General features: G+C 47.6%; 1 protein-coding gene across 1 annotated transcript; it reads left to right on the forward strand.

The window, feature by feature from the left end:
* Positions 1 to 252: 252 nt before the first annotated feature.
* On the forward strand, positions 253 to 14,389 carry LRIG2 (leucine-rich repeats and immunoglobulin-like domains 2). The gene is made up of 16 exons (XM_010141602.1): positions 253 to 323; positions 817 to 951; positions 1,468 to 1,611; positions 1,744 to 1,887; positions 2,471 to 2,614; positions 2,876 to 3,019; positions 5,321 to 5,401; positions 6,261 to 6,332; positions 6,471 to 6,539; positions 7,513 to 7,676; positions 8,820 to 9,140; positions 10,060 to 10,341; positions 10,934 to 11,383; positions 11,880 to 12,029; positions 13,276 to 13,557; positions 14,160 to 14,389. Exons 1-16 carry the CDS (start codon positions 253 to 255, stop codon positions 14,387 to 14,389), a joined length of 2,883 nt encoding a protein of 960 aa, XP_010139904.1.
* Positions 14,390 to 19,491: the final 5,102 nt, after the last annotated feature.

The raw sequence follows: 19,491 nt of genomic DNA on the forward strand, positions 1-19,491 counted from the left end.
GACAGGTTTGTTTTGACAAAAGCTGATTCTAAGTTACAGTACCCATGAAAATGGTGAAGACCAGCATGTTTCGCTATTAAATTGTTCAAATTAGTACTTAGGCTTTTACAGAATTTTATTGGCCAAATACTGAGTGGTATTAACAGAATTGTTACATGGGTTCTGTGATACAAGTTATTTCTGCTGCGTACAGGGTTTTTCTTCTCTTTGCAGTGCCAGTAATCTTGTTTGGTTTGGTTTTTTTTAAGGAAAATGAATTACAATGAACTAAGTGAAATTCCGTATTTTGGAGAAACAACTTCTAATATAACTCTCCTCTCGCTGTAAGTAATCACTTCTCTGTCTCGTTTAACAAATGGGAGAATCGTGTTAGAGTTCCAAGATGAAGTTGTAGGAAAACATGGCTGCTTTTGTCTTGAAATAGCGCTCATCTGAAGTGCTTTAAGGAACTCGTAAGCAGTCTTTAAAGAAATACAAATCAGTTAGACAATCAAGTCACCCTAAATTACCAATAAAATGCAGTCAGCCAGGGCAGGCAGGTTTGAAGGAGAGGGATTCGGTCTAGGAATGACGGTTCCCACAAGCAACAGCGTGACTGCAGGCCCCAGAATTTGAATCTATTCATATGTTGAGGTGGCAAATAGCTGTTAGATTTTCGGTATTGCTTTAGGAATTAATGCTCTGAAGTGTGTGGTATGTGTCCAATTTCAGGGGCTTGATGATAAAGCTGATACACAGAGTCCTGTAGCTGTTCTAGTTGTGCTACTTGAAGGGTGGGATGTTCTGGTAATTGTATTTGTGGCTGCTGTTTTTCAGGGTACACAATACCATTCCGGAAATAAATGCTGAGCAACTCCAAGTTTACCTTTCACTGGAAAATCTAGATCTTAGTTCCAATCTTATCTCGGAAATTAAAGCTTCTTCTTTTCCACGGATGCAGCTGAAGTACCTGTAAGTGTGAGTGATTATGTCTGGGACTCTTGAGTCTGCAGCAGTCTTGTTGAAGACCTCATTTGCTCTCAGTTACTGTCCTAAAGTAGGCAGCTTTGCATGGCTCTGAACTGGTAGCAATGCCTAACGTAGTTACGAATGTGCTTGAAATAAATAACTTTTCATACCAGTTTGTATTGCATTTTCTGAAATCATATGGGAAACCATAGCTGCTGCTGTCAAAGTGCAGGTGCTTCAGCCAGCAGCGACGTGGGATGGTTTCTGCCTGTTTTGAGCAGATAACTGTTGATGTTATCTTAACCATGTCTAACTGAAGCGTAGGCATGCAGTAAAAATCAGCTGCTCGCACTGATTCCTTTGGGAAAAACAATTCAGTATATCAGAGTTCACCACGGTGATGTGACTTCATGAGGGACGTCAGTTCTGATAAGAAGTGGTCGCTCTGAAGCGCCTGTGCAGTTCTGTTCATAAAATTCTCCATGTTCTGAAAGGCCTCTCCTCCTCTTCCTTTCCTAGGAATCTGAGTAACAACCGAATAGCCACTCTGGAAGCAGGCTGCCTTGACAACTTATCTAGCTCCCTAATGGTGGTAAAGCTGAACAGAAACAGGATCAGTGTGATTCCACCAAAGATCTTCAAATTGCCTCACGTGCAGTTTCTGTAAGTAGTGGTTCTGAAAGCTTAAAACCACAGCGGTTACAGCTGTGGTTCCTCTTGGAATGTGTTCTTGGCTTTCACAAAGCAGTGCTTATTGAGAGATGTCTTAATATTTGAATGTCATCTTTATAAAAGGGAACTAAAAAGGAACCGGATTAAGACAGTGGAAAGTCTTACATTCCAAGGACTGGAATCCTTAAAATCATTGAAAATGCAGCGCAATGGGATCAGCAGGCTAATGGATGGAGCGTTCTTTGGCCTGGGTAATATAGAAGAACTGTGAGTATGCCTAGTGGTGGGATTTCCTCGGGGGCTCTCGCTGTGGAGGGTTGTGTCCTGTGGGGCTGCCCTTACAACCAGGCTGTGCTGAGATACTGACCTGTATTTTCCCATTATTTTGATATCATGTCTGATTACTTCAGAGGTGGGGAGATAATTGTCTCTCTCCCCAACTTCTCCCTGCTTGGTGATCAGCTGACTGTTGGTTGCTTGTTTCCATTTGCACTCCCGGTATTACCGGATGGTTCTTCGCTGTGTGCCTGTTCAACAGAGGGAGCTCCAGCATGTGCTGTGTGTTAGCAAGAGACTCTTAAAAAAGTGGTGGTCTTTGAGAACAGAGATTGCAGTTCACTTCTGCCACTGGATCACTGCAGCTGTTGTTTTGCTGCTCAGTTCTTCCTATGCTGCAGTTCGCTCTTTTGGTTTCAGTGGAGCGTATAGAATTATGTGTTTTGGGTTCCCTAAGGCTTGATGTCAGTAAATCGTTTTGAGATCCACAAGGTGAAATTTTGTACAGATACGTTTCATTGATTATCTGTTGTTTATCATTGATTATCTAATGTTTTCTCTTCTAATTCCTTAGAGAACTGGAACATAATAACTTAACAGAAGTAAACAAGGGCTGGCTGTATGGTCTGCGGACGTTGCAACAGCTCTACGTTAGCCAGAATGCCATTAACAGGATCAGCCCAGATGCGTGGGAGTTCTGCCAAAGGCTTTCTGAGCTGTAAGTCCTGGGCCGCTCTTCACTGGGGATTTTGCCATGTTGCAGTCACAGATTGGACAGCATGTATTCAGCAAGAACGAATTACCAAAGTAGTACAGAATTTCCTCGTTAGGCCTGTGGTGATGCTGTGTATGTTAGTTCTAAGTAAGTGTTCTGTTAGACAAATTAATCAAAATGTAGTAGTTAATCAAGTTTGATAGTATCTTCAGAATTAATTCCCCCCCCCCACTTGTCTTTAAAGTGCATGTTAAATGTTTCTAGAGACTTGTCATACAACCAGCTAACTCGCCTCAAGGAGTCTGCCTTCGTGGGACTTGGCTTATTAGAGAAACTCAACCTGGGTGACAACCGCATTAGTCACCTTGCTGATGGTGTGTTTAGAGGTCTGACAAATCTTCAAACCTTGTAAGTACAAACAACTTGTGGTTGAAATCTCGGTTTAATGCGGTGAAGCTGTTGGAGATGAAGACAATGGATCTTGCACCATGTACCCTGTGATCGATGTTCTGGCACTGCTGGCTGCTGTCCCGTTGCTATGTGGCAGGGCTGCTGATCCTCTGGCCTGCCAAGATAACAGAATTCTGGCCGAGCTAAAACAAACCAACCACTTCATTCCAGTGGTGATGAGAAACGGTGGCTTGCTGACCTCGAGTGCCCAAGTTGCACGTCGTAGATGTTCTAAGAAGGTGTGGGTAGTCAGGTCATATGAATCCCAGTTGTGGAGCGAGTGGTCAGCCTGGACCTCCCATTATTCCAGAGGGTTTTGTAAGGGCTGGAGCCTGGGACATCAAGCAGTGAACACTCTTGGTTGTGGAAAGTAGGGTGTAGCCCACCCTGCTTGCGGGCTGAAGTCCCAGGAGCAGTGTGTAGGAGGGGTGTGGCATTACTTCTTGCTGTCAGCGGCACTGCTCTGCGCTCACCAGGACCTCTCATAGCAGCTGCAAACGTTTGATATTTCTGACAAGAAAAGACTCAGTCCTGGCTCTTAGTGGGGGAAGAAAAAAAAAATGTCCCCAGCAGATCTGAGCAGTCCTAATCATCCTGAACAGCAGCAGTTGAGAGAGGAGTGAAAGTTTATAACCCCTCTGTCAGTTCATTAAATAAATGCTTAAATAGGCAAACTCACCAGAGAGATTTATGTAAGCAGTCATATTCTGTTAACCTTAATGCAACCTTTTAATGAAATAATTAAAAGTGATTTCTTAGATTTAGAGTAGCATGAAAAAGAACAAGAGCAGATTAATTAGTAGGTTCTCCTGGGCTCCTCAGGGGCATCAGCAGCCGAGAGGCTGGCCGTTTGCTCCGGGTTGGAATGCGCAGGACGGGGCAGTGGTGATTAACAAGGCTCCAAGCATTCTTGCCCAGCCAAGCATGAGGAGCCAACTCCTCGCTCACACAATGAGGGGCTTTTCTTCTGGGTTGCTCACTCATTTTGCTAAGTGGTCTGGGTAGTGGAGTGTAAAAATACTTCAAGCAACAGGAGATACCGTGTTGCTGTCGGATTAGTTCCATTGTTGTTTGTGTACTGGTTGTTGCAGTGCTAAAGCTGACGTAAACTTCTCTGCATGTTCAGCGACTGCTGCTGTTCTGCAACGTAGCTTTAATTAACGAGAGTGATCTGAAAATCTTTGTATTAACTACAAGGTGATGAGAGCAAAGTAGGATTAAAAGTGTATCTAAGAGCAGCACTGAGATTGTGCATCTTGCCCTGTTATTTACTTCATAATGCTGTGAGTAGCCTGGCACTGATCCTTCTCCAGCAGTTCTGAGGCAGAATTAGCCCAAGGAAAGCAGTGTTCTGTGAGATGATGGATGCAGTTGCCTGTATGTGTACTCAGCTCTCTGTGGCAGGTGACTTCTTTGGAAGCTTCATCAAGCTGATGCATATAATATTTGGGGAAATGCAGTACACGCTATTTTCCGTTGGTGCGTTTTCCTTGAAACACTCCTGTCTGCAAGGGTTTCTGTGGACAGTGGTATCAGGAGCCAAGACTTTGGTGGAAACTCTTGGCTCAGTCCATGCTGTTCAGGCTAAAAATGCAACTGAATTAATTTCTCCTTCTCTCTAAAAAGCATTCAGTCCCCTCTGAACCATGCTGCTGTATAGCTTTTGCTGTTCTTCTACCGCCCTTCTACAGGAGGGGCCGAAGTGCTGTGCAGAGGTCAAACAGAAATCCCATTAGCTGGTAACGAGATTTGTGAGCAGAATATCAACTTCATTCTGGAAATCTGCTACTTTGTGCCTGGCAGCCTCACACTGTAACCTGTGTGTAATCTCTTAATATGCTAATGCTATTATCAGCCTGTTACTTAGGAAGGTTAATGCTGCTGGTGCATTGTTTAATTCACTTACAGGACCCGACTTGCTTGAGGAGCCTCTCCCAGCTCCAGTAAACAGCCCGTCACCTGACAAGCACTAGTCAGACTGGGTCTGCCCTTAACCACCACATCAAGAGGCCGTACTGCAGAATTTGTTTGTGGTTCCATCTGCAGCACTGCTCTGGAACAGTTCTGTTTTCCCTTGTTGTGTGAAACAGGATGGTCATCTTCTGATGAGCTCAGTATTATAAAAGGTTAGAGACCTTTGGGTGTCACTCAGGAGCACCACAGCTGGCCGGTACTGCAGCAGGTTCTCTTCCCTTCGCCTCTGGCAGGGGTCGTGGTGATGTTGCAAGGCTTCTTTATGAGAAAGCTCTTCTCCTGCAGGGACTTGCGGAACAACGAGATCTCCTGGGCCATAGAAGATGCAAATGAAGCATTTGTGGGACTTGGCAGGCTGGATAAACTGTATGTATCGCAAACATTGAAATGACAGTACTTCCCAGGCACACAGAGCAGAGGGAGAGTGCACGTTGCTGCATAACTGTAAATCAGTGACATGAGGCAGAAAGCCTTGGCAGCTCTTCTTGGTGTGTTTCCACTGCCGTGCTACAACTTCTTGGTAGAGGCTTGGGTGTTCCCTATTCAGGAGCACTGGATCTGTGTAGCCCTGGATCATTTTGCAGCATCAGTTTGAAGAAATTGAGCATAAGTATCTGACCACATTTATTACTGAATGCGGTAATAGTAGCCCAATCCTCCTGTGTGGTAATTGCCACTTCTTGTGCTTCTTTACTTTGGTTAAAAGTTATTGTTTATAAAAAAACCCAGCCCAACAACAAAGGATTTTTGAGCAACTAGGAACCACTATTGTATTAACAGCTTTTCAGTACTCAGACTGTGGCCTTTTCATCCAGTGCCATGTGTGTAGTAGGAAGCTCCGTCCTGTGGAGCTATAGCCATTGCTCTTAAGAAACAGCTCGGTGTGAGGGTGCAGTGTCAGGAGCTGGTGTGATTGTGGCAGGTTGGTATTGGGAAGATCTTGCTCCACTCCCAAGTGCTGCTTATCACTGCTTCATTCTGCTGACTTAAATTATCTTCTGACGTATCTCTAACCCAGACCTCTATGTAAAGAATGGAAAAGAAACCATCTTCTTGGGAAAATTAGTTCATCCTTTAATCTCAAAAAATAGTATTTCATCTTTTAGCTCAGCAAGAATTAGAAAAAAGTTAGTTAAACATCATAGGGAACTTCTTTTGGGTCTTATTTGTCACCTCATTCTGACATTCAGTCTGGTTTCTGGGTTTGGGGGTCTTTGTCTTTCAGAATCTTGCAAGGAAACCAGATTAAGTCAATTACCAAAAAAGCGTTCTCTGGTCTTGAAGGACTTGAACATCTGTAAGTACTTTACTTTGTAGAACTTTTAATTATTTGTCAACTTCTATCTTGTATTCTCTGTCAAATTTTCAGTAATTTAACTGAAGGTAGCATATGAAATCATAACTTACACACTTGGTCTCTTTGTTTAACTTCCAGAGATCTAAGCAACAATGCAGTAATGTCCATCCAAGAAAACGCATTTGCCCAGGCTCACCTGAAGGAGCTGTAAGTTCATGACAATTATTTACAGAGCCTTTACAAGTCCTACCTTGTAAAGAATCCTTCAGCCGATGCACGGTTGGCTGAAGTGTGTCTGCTGTCATCGTGCAGTGTTTTTAAAGCAATGACCGACACAAAGTTGGTAGCAGTCTATTTAGATTACAGGTTTGATAACCTCTATTTCTTGAGTTACAATTAGTAGAAACTAATTTTTCCTGTCAGTGCTGAACTGTTACATTCTTTGTATCTTAGGGGTTTGCAGCAGGTTCAGCACGCACTAGCATGGAGACAGTGAACAGAAGAAATAATTCATCAGGAATCTTTCAGAGGGGTTAGCAAACCCTGTTTTTGTCTTCCCATTTTTGGGGCTAGGAAAAGTCTCTGAATTCACAGCTAGACAAGAATTTTACTTGCTCAGCAGATGCTTAAGCTGCTAGGGCCTCTTGTGATCTTCAGACATTTAAAGTATTGTACTGTGAAGTGACCTTCAGCCCCAAGAGCAATCCTCCTATAACTAAGCCATCTCTATGGGATAAACTCTGAATATCACATAACCTGTTTTAAAACTGTTTCTCAGTTAGTTACTCTTGGCCACATGGACTTAGTCTGGGAGATCCACCAGTCTGAGGAGGTATGTTTTTGGTGTTAAAGATAGGACTCTCATTGTCTTCTCTGTCTTCACGAGAGCAATCGGTATGTATGTGCCAACAGCAGGACAGAAGCTGGGCCTTTTGGCCTGCCTCTCCTCTCGCTGCTCAGCTCCTCTGGTGGCAGGTCACAGCTTGTTAAGCCACTGGACTTTCTCCAGTCAGTTGCACTCATATGTAGATAACATTTTATGTTTACTCACAGGTATAAAATAATACCGTGAATCTGGATGTTTCTCAATGTATATGCTTAACTTGCTGCATGGAATCACGTGTAGAAATGTGAAATACATGAATTTCAATCTCACTTTTGTTTTGCCTCATCTCCGCAGAATTTTGAACACCAGCAGCTTGCTTTGCGATTGCCAGCTGAAGTGGCTGCCCCAGTGGCTCACCGACAGCCATCTGCAGCGGGCTGTAAACGTGAGCTGTGCTCATCCTGAATGGCTGGCCGGGCAAAGCCTGCTCAGCGTGGACCCTGGAGACTTCGTCTGTGGTTTGTATTCTTAATGACTTCTGGTGGGAAAACATGGTATCACGAATCCGTGCAGGTGGAATCAGGCTGTGGCACTGCTGGAGGTGCTTGGTCTTGGTCGTGGTGCACGCATGGGTCTGTGGAGTTTGGGATTTAACTGTGTTTCTCTTTGCTCTCTTTTGTTGTGTTTGAGCACTGAAGCTGACCTGAGAGAGTGATTCTGTGAGGCTGCATTGATTTTTGTTTAGGTCACTGTTAAAAACTGATTGTGCTTCCATTCTCACTGCTCGTGAATGCCTTTGGCTTTGGAAGGGCCGTCTGACACTTCCTTACTGGTTCTTGTCCATACCAGCAAGGCCAGGGTAGTTAATGCGCTGGTACATTTTCTGATGCTCTGTCCGTAATGTTTATCAGGTGTCTGCCACCAGTTTCAGACATAAGCCGGTTTATTTTTGTAACCAGACTGTGAGACGTAAAACTGGGCAAAGAGTCTCTCAGAGTCACATGTGGAGTCTGTGGCAGTCCTGGGAATAGTCCGGTGTTCCCTTTGCTGGATGAGCAGTCTGATAAGTCTTCCTTGTGTGTACGCAGTTCTCTTCTTTTGGTGGTAAAGGCTACAGTAATCATTATGTAGGTGCAAGCACCCACTTCTCCACTCTGCTCGCTGCAGTGCCTGACACTGAGCACTCTGTGAGCCTGCGAGAATGTCTTTGCTGAAATAATAGGTGCTGAAATAACCCTCCTCGAGTGGGATGAGATAGAGTGAACTGCCAGCTTGTTATGCTCTGTATTTGTAGAGCTTAAAGGCTCTTCAAGATATTTAAAGGATCTGAAAATAAGTCTCAGACTTTCATAAAATAGTCTGGCTCTTCAGCCGAGCACAGTTTTTGTGCATGGCCTAAAAATAGCAGGTTCCAGACAGCTGTTCGAAATGCAGAGTGCTGCTCAGGACCACGCTTTGATGCTGATCGTTCCAGTGTTTACTCTGCGCGTGGTTCTGATCTTCCTTCTCGGCTGGGTTTCCAGCTGAAAACAGCAGAATCCAGCAGGACATCTGTTCCCAAAGCTTTCTTTCTGCTTACCTGGTGTTTTCAGGAAGTTTTCTTGCAGTATTAATTGCAGGTTGAGGAGAAAAGTAATGAATCTCATTGCTTTCCTTTTCAGATAATTTCCCTAAGCCACAGATCAGAGTGCATCCCGAGCCCACCGTGGCTCTGCGAGGCATGAACGTGACCCTGACGTGCACTGCTGTGAGCAGCAGTGATTCGCCCATGTCCACTGCCTGGCGCAAAGACAGTGAAGTATTGTATGATGCAGAGGTGGAGAATTTTGCCAGGTACCAGCAGCAAAGTGGTGAGGTGGTGGAGTATACCACGGTTCTGCACCTTTCCAACGTGAATTTCACGGATGAGGGGAAGTATCAGTGCATCGTCACCAATCACTTCGGCTCCAATTATTCCGACAAAGCCAAGCTGACTGTCAATGGTAAGCAGTGATGGTAACAACGGAGAAACACTTTGAACCTAAAGCTTTATTTAAATAGCTCCAAGTTCTTTTTCACTAGACCTGGCCCAAAATAGTCTTACAAGGCTCACTGGTATTTAGAAGTATTAAACATCCTTTTATAAAACAGGAAATAAGGGAATTTTTTTGTTTGGGTTCTTTTGTGGGTGAAAAGTCTTCTGCTCACTTTTGAAAAGGGCAGCTATCTCCCATGCTTTCATTAGAACACAATTAGTTCGTTTAGTTCAGTGGAGGTAGAAGTCTCTTAAACGAAAAGCTCCCTCTGGTGTCTCTTCAGAACTAAGCACCTTTCCCACATGTTTGTAAAGCCAGGGAAGGTTAAGCTAAAAATAACAGATGGGGCTTGAAAGAAACTGCAAACTCAGTTACGAAGTCCTTTGTTTTCAGCTGTAATGATTCTATTTATTCCGGGTGAGGGAGGGGAGGTACCAAGACAATGTTCACCTCAGTCAGTAGAGCACTGATCCCTGTTGTATCTGGGAGCAGAGGTGCCTGTGTCACTTTTGCTCATCCAGAACAGATGGTGCAGACTGGGGCTGATGAGATGGAAGTTCACTTTCCCTGTTACTGGAGAAGAAAAGGTGTGGCAAAGGGCTTGTGAAGAAGGCTGAACCTTTTCCCTGTCTTTTCCCCATGAGAGATGTTGTTCTCAAGATCATCTTACTCAAACGCAGTAGGTGCTGTATTGGTGTTTGGAGGACAGGCTCTTGGACACGACTGGTGAGATCTGTGCAGTCTTCAGGAGAATCTGCCCCCCTCTCTTAGGGAGGACTAGAGCTGTGGTTCAGATTCGTTTGTTTTCAGTTCCTCTCTGCTGTGGAGCTTTTGCTGCTTTTTCCCTGGAACTGGAAGTACTGAAACTCTGTCTCCTTGGATCCAGAGCTGCCTTCGTTCCTGAAAACTCCCATGGACCTCACCATCCGCACCGGGGCCATGGCCCGGCTGGAGTGCGCTGCAGAGGGACACCCGACCCCACAGATCTCCTGGCAGAAAGATGGTGGCACGGACTTCCCTGCTGCGAGAGAGAGGAGGATGCATGTCATGCCTGAGGATGACGTGTTCTTCATTGCAAATGTCAAAATGGAAGACATGGGAATCTACAGCTGCATGGCTCAAAATACTGCGGGTGGCTTGTCGGCAAATGCCACGCTGACCGTATTGGGTAGGTGGTGTGAATGTGCCAGTCCGTGCTTACGTATGGATCCCGTCACCGCTGCAGTGGTGGTGTGGCTTAGCTGTAAGGAGCAAGCTTAAGTCCTAACGAATGAGGCTAAAGTAAAAGAGCAGCTCTTGATGTGATTTCTGGAGTCTGAGCTGCAGTGCTGGCCAGTGAAGGTAGAGTGGTTTGGGGAGGAGATCTGTGGGGTGTGTCTCCATCCAGCACTGTAGAGCAGATGGGTAATTCGTGTTGCCTTGGAACGAGCTTACTCCCAGGAAACATGAACTACGCCGAGTGATAATGGAAGGACAGTTCCTTCTTGAGTGCGGTGTTTTTTGAGGACACTGACTTCTAATATTGAGGCACGTGCAGATTTAGAATTGGAACACAAAGCGGACTGTGGCTAGCATCATTCTGGGGATGTTTGAGGTACATTTGCTGCAGTGATCCATAGGATTTCCCAAGCATTGTGATTCGTGGCTCAAGTTTAGGTTCAATTGTAAGATCAGATTTTCAAATATCGGAGAGTACACACTGGTGTTGCAGAATGAAGTTACCTCGCAATTTATTGTTTTTTTTTCCTCCACTGTCACAGAAACTCCTTCCTTTGTGAGGCCGCTGGAAGACAGGACAGTAACACGGGGTGAAACGGCTGTGCTGCAGTGCATAGCCGGGGGCAATCCTGCCCCTCGCCTCAACTGGACTAAAGACGATGGCCCTTTGATGGTCACAGAGCGGCATTTTTTTGCTGCGGCAAATCAGCTGCTGATCATTGTAGATGCTGGACTGGAGGATGCTGGGAAGTACACGTGCATTATGTCCAACACGCTGGGCACTGAGCGCGGCCATATCTACCTGAATGTCCTGGCTTCCCCCAACTGCGACTCTTCCCAGGGCGGCATCACCCATGAGGAGGATGGCTGGACCACAGTGGGCATCGTGATCATTGTCGTGGTGTGCTGTGTGGTGGGGACATCCCTGGTGTGGGTTATCGTCATCTACCACATGAGAAGGAAGAGTGAAGATTACAGCATCACTAACACGGGTAAAGTGCAAAAGCAACACCCTTCAGCCCTGCTTTTCATCCCCAACCCTAGTTAAGAGTGGTGAAATCTCGGGGTTCGTTAGAGATGGGAAGATTGAAGAACGGATGATTTTCTTCTAAAATCTCCTGAGGCATTAGCTCAAATTCCTTTATTTTAGAGGTTTTTTAAAATAGCAAAACTGTCTTAATTTTACTCCTCACACACTAGGTTTGGATTACATTGAGGGAAAACAGTAAAGTTGGGAAACAAAGATTTGAATAAACTTACAACAAATGTTTTGAGGACCTGGAAAAATGGGTGTAAATTTCCGGTCCGGCCCTGTTAGTTTTGAACTAGCTGCAGGGATTTTTAATCACTGAGGTAGGAAAAAAGACAATTGTGTGTGAGCTGAAATTCTGGATGAATGTTTTTGTTGGGCTGGGTGACAGTGTTGGTGCTAGCTTGAAATGTTCACACCTAGCTGTTGGTGTCCTCACTGTTAACTCTGCCCTGCAGAGGAGATGAACCTGCCAGCCGACATCCCCAGCTATCTCTCCTCCCAAGGGACACTGTCAGAGCCTCAGGAAGGCTACAGCAACTCAGAGGCAGGAAGCCACCAACAGCTTATGCCTCCAGCTGGTAGCTACGTGCACAAAGGCACAGATGGTAAGCAAAGCCCTCACGTGTATTACTGGAGTTCCAGCAGCTGTCAGTGCGCGCTGTAGCCCTCAGAGCTGGCAGCAGTCCGGCTCGGTGCTGCTGTTAGCATCAAAGGTGACTTTTCCTAGAGAAGAATTCACATTGATCGGAAAATTTCCATTGATCGTTCAGAGTATGAGCTGTCTCCTGGTGTTCTTCTGGTGTTTGTTTATATTCTGCTATAACGGCTTCTGCATTCTGTGCCTATCGTTTAATTTTTGGTCCAGCAACGTCTGGGCTCACATTTGCTATGAGAGCCCTTGCGTGTAGATGTCATGACTGCTGTCCTTCAGGTGCTTGGGTACCACAGTTCCTCCAGCAGCTCTTTGACTCAGGGGCTGGGGTCTGTTCGGCACAGCGGGGATGCCGTTAGAGAATTCCTAGCTTACATGTCAAGGTAGATTTTTATGCTGTTTCTTTCCTTTGGCATCTCAAGAGTCCAGGCAGTAGAGGTGGAAATGAAGTTCACTTGGGAGATGACTTGCTGTACCTTTTGTCCTTGGCATAAGATTACTGCCTCTGCCAGACAGTCCACTGTATGCTACAACTGTAACTACAGGGTCTGCACTATTTCCCTGCCTCGACTGGACGCTTTTCAGGATATCTGAGTCACTGAGTATGCAGGGATGCTGGTTTTTGCTATCCAAACACTGAGGAGCCATCCAATCCTTACACAAGCTGGCTCGCTCAAGTGATCCTTCAGTGTAGTTTTCCACCTCTGTCCCACGATCCATTCCCTCTTGTAGTCCTGCTGCACTAGAGTCTGTGTCAGGACGGAGCTGAGGACCAGCTCATTTCAGCGACCACTTTACAGTGTGGTCTGAGGTGTGTGGCCATGCAGCATGCCAGTCTGGTACCGAGGCGTCGGCCTGTGTGGGTGGGTACCCAGAGCTGGCTGGAACAGCCCTGGAACCCTTTTGCCCTTGAAAGAGGAGAGCAAGCATGAGATTGCTCTTGCTTGTGGCCATGGTTTTCCCAGGTCAGCCTTGGAAGGGCAGTGCTGTGGAGTTTGGGTGGTGGGACAACTCCGGGCATTTCTCACATGACTTCTTCAGTAAAGCCAAGCGAGTGCTCTGTTGCTGCATTAACTGTGTAAAGACCCTTCAAACTCTGCCACTGTAATACATGATCATACCAAGATGTGAAAGAGCCTGTGGAAATCCACTGTCCTTATCCTCTCTGAGATTGATTGTTTTTCTGTCCTGTCTGTCAGGTGGTGCCGCGCCATTGGTGATCTGCTCTGACTGCTACGACAACGCAAACATCTACTCCAGGACGCGTGAGTACTGTCCCTACGCCTACATCACAGAGGAGGACACACTGGAGCAAACCCTCCCCAACCTCATGGTGCAGATGCCCAAGGAAACGTACACAGCACGCACCCAGCGTGAAGCCAGCGCTCTTGATACTATCTTAGCAGACAGAGACATATCTGCCTTCCTGACCAACCACGACAAAATAAGCGAGAAGAAAATCCCCTCCCAGCAGATAAACGGTGAGTGTCCCTGGTTCCCTTGTGGCTTTATCTTCCCCAGTAGCTCTGCCCTTGGCAGTGGGCACGCAGCTTGTTCCTCAGGTGACCGTGGTTGGTGGAGTGGCTCCTCTGTTCTCCAGCTGTTCTCAGAACTAGCCCTCAGTTCGCATCCCGTACCCAAGAGTGGGAGCGGGTGCTGTTAGAGAAATGGTGTTTCTCAGTCTCGTGTGGAATATGTTCTTCTGCACGTGTTTCAAGGAGATCTGTTAGCCAAGAGTTCGAGCTCCACGTAAGAAATTGAAACAGTCTGTTTGAGCTGCCCTGAGTGTCAAAAATCTCCAAAAGACTTTTTTTTTTCCCCCATAAATGGATTGGTTTTCAGTTGACTTTTTCCCAGGCAGCCTTTTTTACAAATTCTCACTGAAACTGTGTCTGATGTTCCTATCCACTGCAGCAGATTGCTGACAAAGGAGACTGTCCAGTAAAACATGTTCTCAAAACCAGAGGAAATAACCTTGGACAGACTGTTACTGCCAAGCTACACAACTCAAAATGTCTGTCTCGAATGTCAGTGTGTTTGTCATGAACTGACTCCTGTTCATCTTCTAATTTTTCCTCCTCAGAACCCTTTCAGCTTTCTCTATGGGGAGTAAACAAAGACCTTGCTCTCTCTCACTCACACTTCCTGCATCAGCAGCCAGCCCGCGAGGTCCCACGAGCTCTCCGAAGCGAGGGCGTTTCCGACGGTGACCGGGAACAAGCCACGTCGCCCAGGCCTTGTCACCGGCTACGTGAGCATCACTTTGACTTTAACAGGACACGGAACATTCATGACTATAGTGAGACCACGTAAGGCCCAAAAATGAAGCCTTGAAAGCAAATCCGTGTCAAGTGACTGTGTTTACTACCTCAGGACCCACCCCAAGGCCAAAGACGCGGTACGTGTGTCCGCGGTTACTGGCTGACCACGGTCAGGCTCTGCTGGAGGAGGTGACTCGTGCCCTTTTTCCTTGGATTTCTATGTATGGGAAAACAGGAACATGCAGCAGAGAACACGTGGGGAATAGTGACTGCTGCAAGAACAGCGCTGGACCATGGGTCCTCTGATGCTGGCAGCAGCAGTCGTGTCAGTGCCCGCTTTGGACGTCTCTCAATGCTTGGCTGTTCCACCCTGCGTTGGCTACTTGGAAACACCTTCAGGGCCTCCTCGGGGAGTTCTCCAGTAACCGTAAGCTTAAAACTCAGCCAGCTTTCTGTTCCTTCGAGTGCTGGCAGATGTCTGTCACCAGTCCAACTTTGGGGATTGTTTTCTCCTATGGATAACAGACTCTAGTTGTAAATAAATTTGCATTTATAAATATTTTGTATACACTAAGCATATAAATGTGTCGGATGTAATGTAAATATATTTTTTATTATGCCAAAGTATGTATCATACTGTTAGCCTTGACAGCTGCGTATCAAGCCATAGGGGTTTTGGTGGGACTGGAAGGTTGTCTCTCAGGGGACAGAGCTGTCTTGGGTTTGGAAAGAAGTGAGTTCACTAGATAGGAGTATGTTGAAACTGTGATATGGATGAATTTGATTGTTACGACTCTGTGTGTTAGGCCTGGCTGACCTGGCTGCGAGCTGACCCGCTTCATGAGGTCAGCAAAACTCCAAGTTTGACCCATTTAAGTGTAGAAAGAGTCCTTAAATCCCTAGATTTGCCCCCCATCTTGCCCAGCAGAGCCCACGCTGACAAGCGGTGGTCCCCTGGGCTCCAGGCTGTAGCACCTGGCTTCCCAGGAGCTCCTGTGAACAGCAAACCACCAGCACAGAGAACGTTCCCTTCTGGTAGAAGAGCCACAAGGTTGCGGGTCTGGAGTGGTTTGCTTCAGCAGTTTGTCTGAGCCTTTATCTTGAGAGAAAGCCCTGGGACTGTGTATGTTGCAGAGGGGTCTCTGTGGTTTTCCTTGCTGTCAGTTAAGTGAACTTCTGGAAAGAAAGCTGTGATGAAAAGCACCTGATCAATGGGGAGAGCAGCTGGTAAATCCTTAGTGACCTGTGCTGCGAGTGTTCAGTGGCCTCTGCACAGCCAAGAGACCAGGGTAGCTTAAAACACTTGTGTCCTTTTCCCTTGTCAAATATCAGGCAAAAATGTTGCCCCTTTGAACCCTCTGATGTTCCCTCAACCTCAGCGTGGCCAAAATGTTTAAACACTTGGCAGGGAGAAATGGAGCGCTGTGCAGGGACCCACTCGGTGCTGGAAATCCGGAACTCACTGGGACAGGGGACACGCAAACTCAGTTACAAAATCAGGAGGGAGAATGCGGTGAAGACTCCTGAAAAGTGCTTTCTTCGGGGAAAATGCACCTTTGTGCAGCAGGGGTTGAAGACTCCTCAGCAGTGGTTTTGAGCAGGTGTGTTGTGCTCAGCACTAGAGTGATTAAACACGGTGCTGGATGCTCATGCTGAAGAGCCAGGGCCGTTCCTCCCAGTCATGGCCCGGTGGTTTTCAGGCCATAGAGTCTTACCACAATGAAAACAGCTGCGAGGGGTGTTCTCATAAAGACAGAAAAGCCCTTTTGGAGCAGCCCAGGAGAGGTGTGTAGGACTCCCACTGACTCATCCCTAGAGAGAAGGGGCATGTGACTGAGGGATTGGATGCACAGTCACAGCTGACGCTTTTGAGGCTGTGAATAGTTGAGGAAATGCTGGGAATAAAGATTATTTTCCCGCAGTTCTTCGGGTTTGAGTAACAGTCAGGTCTGTGCAAATGAGCAAATGTGATCAAGGGCTCTTACCACGCTCTCAAAGCAGCCGTGGCGGCTTTGATAGCCAGCAGCTTCGGTAGGAAGAGGATTCAATTGTCCTTGGCCTTTGGATAGAGTGGAGAGAAAGGCAGGTGTGTGAAACTCTTTTGGGGCTCTGACATCTGAAATGTTTTACTAACTCACTGGCTGAAAGAAGAACAGTAAGTTAATTCCTTTCTGGTTTTATTTCCTCTGGGCTTTTCCTTTCCAGACAGCATTTGAGACATGGTGATTATTTTCAACCCAGAGTTCTCTCTATTGCAGGAACCCAGTACCATCAGTTTAGGTCCAGATGAGAAAGGTCACATCATGAAACTGCAACAGCAGAGAACCCTCGTCCTCTTGGGCTGCTTCCCCAGGTACTCACCTGGGCTGCTGGGGCAGAGCCACCATTTCCCACCAGCACCCCAGCTGCCGCATTGCCTGTCGCTGCCTGGCAAAGGCTTGGTGCTCCTCCTTCCACCCCTCTGCTCGGCGGAGCTGAGCTCGCACAGCTCTGTCACAGGACAGCTACCCACGTCCCCACCCGAGGCATTCCTTGGGTGTAACTCCCCAGAGCGATTCCTCCTCTTTAGGCCAGGACCCAGGTATAGCGAACACTGAACGCGCCAGAACGAACCTGAGCACGAGCTGGCGCAGCCGTTTCGGGAGCTCTGTGGTACTGGCCTATAAAAGCTGCTATTATGAATTAGGACATTTGCACTGTCCTGTGCTGAGCCCTGCGGAAACCTTCCTGGGTGGAACTGCAGAAAAACCCGGGGCTCCCTCCCCTCTCCTCCGGAGGCACAGACAGGACAGTGACCAGACAGGCCGTTGCCTCCGTCACTGCCAAGTAGTAACAGAGCAGGAACTGGGGTTCATCAGACAGCGTGAGCGTAGCTGCTCGTGTTCCCTGTTGCTCTTTCCTGGTGTCTATTTATATTTTTGTCACGTAAGAATGTATATTTTGTATAGCATGTGTAATATATGTTTGCCTATTGTAACATACCTATTCAATAAAATGCCGTATACGCTGAGCATCCGGCAGAACTTCATTAGCTTGCAGATGAAATAACTCAGTTCATAGTGGAAGAAACATGCGGCAGGCTTTGTGGTCTGGATGTTCCTGGCAGCTGGCTCCAGGTGCCCCTGCTCGAGCAGAGGCTTGGACAAGGTGACCCCGGGGTCCCTGACAACCTCAGCCGTTCTCTGATTGATTCTTGTTTCGATTTTCCAATAGGAAACACCCTGGTTTCTGAAAACGTGGGGTCCTTCTGCCGTGGTGCTGGTGGCTCTGGGCCAGGAGACTGGTGATTGCTGTGCCCCCAGTGCTCTCCTCCAGCTGTTCAGGTCCTTGGGAGTACCGAAGGGGTTTTCTCCCAGCAGCAGACTGTCAGCGTAGAGTTGGTGGGACGTGCTCTGCATGCCAGCATAAGCTTTTATTCCTCGGAATGCCTGACTCCAGTCCTGTTGCGGCGTCCCTGTGCTGGTTTGTGTTCTGATAGTTAATCACCTTTGCTCTCCGGTGCTTCCTTTCATCGCTGCACTGTTTTACCCGTTCACAGCTCTTAGCACCATGCAGCATTTCCCACACTGGTCCGAGCTCGTGTAGCTGCTTCAGCCCCTGCTCTTGCCAACCCGTGATGTTTGCTCCCTCCCAAGGAAATGTTCATGCGTGGGAGTTGGTCACCCAGCTCCACACGCCGCCGGCGATGCTCCAGCAGCCCTAGTAAGTGTCCCAACAGCAGGGCTGGGCTGTATGCAAACATCGTTATGTCTGTGGTCTCCTTCGCTGCAAGAGCTCAAGGGCTGCCCTTCTGCCTCCAGCCTCTTGGCTTCTCTATTCATCAGCTCACGGGCTGGTAACCAGGGGTTCCTATGGTGCGATGCCTGGCCTCAGGCGGTACCTGGGGGCGGCGGAGCAACCCGCCACCTCCAGCCAGCTCAGGAGGCTGCTCGGTGTCTCTGAACTGTGCGGGAGTTTCCCAGGGGACCGCAGCATTCCCCAGATTCTGCTCTGGTGTAATTTCAAGCCACCACAATCTCAAGATGGCCTCAGTGCTATGAGCCTGCCCCACAAGCCTTGATTTCTCCAGGAGCACAAGTGCCGTGGAACCCTACCCCATCCCGCGACGCTCAGGAAAAACCAGCTGTTGCCTTCCCTGGTAAGTTCACTCTCCTGGGTTCGTTACGCCCATCTCAGCCCTGGCACAGTGTCAGAGAACCAGCAGCTATTGAAGATAAGATCATGAATAGTTAATGTTCGCAGTTACCCAAGCATATTTAAAAATTAACACTGAAGCTGGTGCTGACGAGATTAAAAAACTGGGTCATCAAAGAGAGGAAAAAACCAGAAAACAGTTGCATCTACCCTTGGGCTTCAGTAATGACCAAGTGTTTGTGGAAGATCCTATCCCTTCCTTGCTCTAATCCTCTGGTGGTTTAAATACTGGATACTCCACTAAACCACCTTCCCCACTGCCTGCCAGGTTCTCCTCTCTTCCTCCTCTCCCATGGAAGGTCATGTTCCCTTCGGGTGAGTCTCCAGGCTCAGGAGTGACGGTGCTGGTCAGTGCTGTGAGTGCAGTGTGACGGTGCCAGTGACCCGGTGTGGTGTCGGGGTGGGCACTGGGAGCCCTCCCTGAGCTCGGGGCTGCTGCTCCCTAGATGCAGGAAGCTGGAAGAGACTCGGGACTCTCTTTCAGAATGTAATGGGGCATTTGTAGGCAGATGAGCGTAGAGAACAAATAAACTCTCAATCCTGCGTGTTAACGGCTTTTACCCTGAAGTAACTGGCTGGGGAAGCAGTGGTGGAAGCCGGGTCACCTCGCTCTGCAGAGTGACTGCAGCCTGGCGTCGGCAGTGTGGGATCGCCCGGTCCCAACGGCACAGACCGGGACGGGGTGCCGGCTGGTGGGGGGTGTTGAGCGGGCCAACGCGCTGTCACTGCCTGTCCGTGGATCCCCAGGTGAGCAAAGGCGGACGTCAGCTGCTGGCTCTTCCTTCCCATGTCTGATCCGGCTCTTCTTGGGTCTGTGTGTTCTCGTAGAGAACAAATAAACTCTCAATCCTGCGTGTTAACGGCTTTTACCCTGAAGTAACTGGCTGGGGAAGCAGTGGTGGAAGCCGGGTCACCTCGCTCTGCAGAGTGACTGCAGCCTGGCGTCGGCAGTGTGGGATC

Source organism: Buceros rhinoceros, unplaced genomic scaffold (assembly GCF_000710305.1).
Source record: "Buceros rhinoceros silvestris isolate BGI_N320 unplaced genomic scaffold, ASM71030v1 scaffold21538, whole genome shotgun sequence".
Taxonomy (NCBI): domain Eukaryota; kingdom Metazoa; phylum Chordata; class Aves; order Bucerotiformes; family Bucerotidae; genus Buceros; species Buceros rhinoceros.

Coding starts and splice junctions, on each gene's coding strand:
- LRIG2 (XM_010141602.1), top strand. CDS start 253: ATGAATTACAATGAACTAAGTGAAATTCCGTATTTTGGAGAAACAACT. Junction 952..1,467: donor CGGATGCAGCTGAAGTACCT/GTAAGTGTGAGT, acceptor TTCCTTTCCTAG/GAATCTGAGTAACAACCGAA. Junction 7,677..8,819: donor CCCTGGAGACTTCGTCTGTG/GTTTGTATTCTT, acceptor TTTCCTTTTCAG/ATAATTTCCCTAAGCCACAG.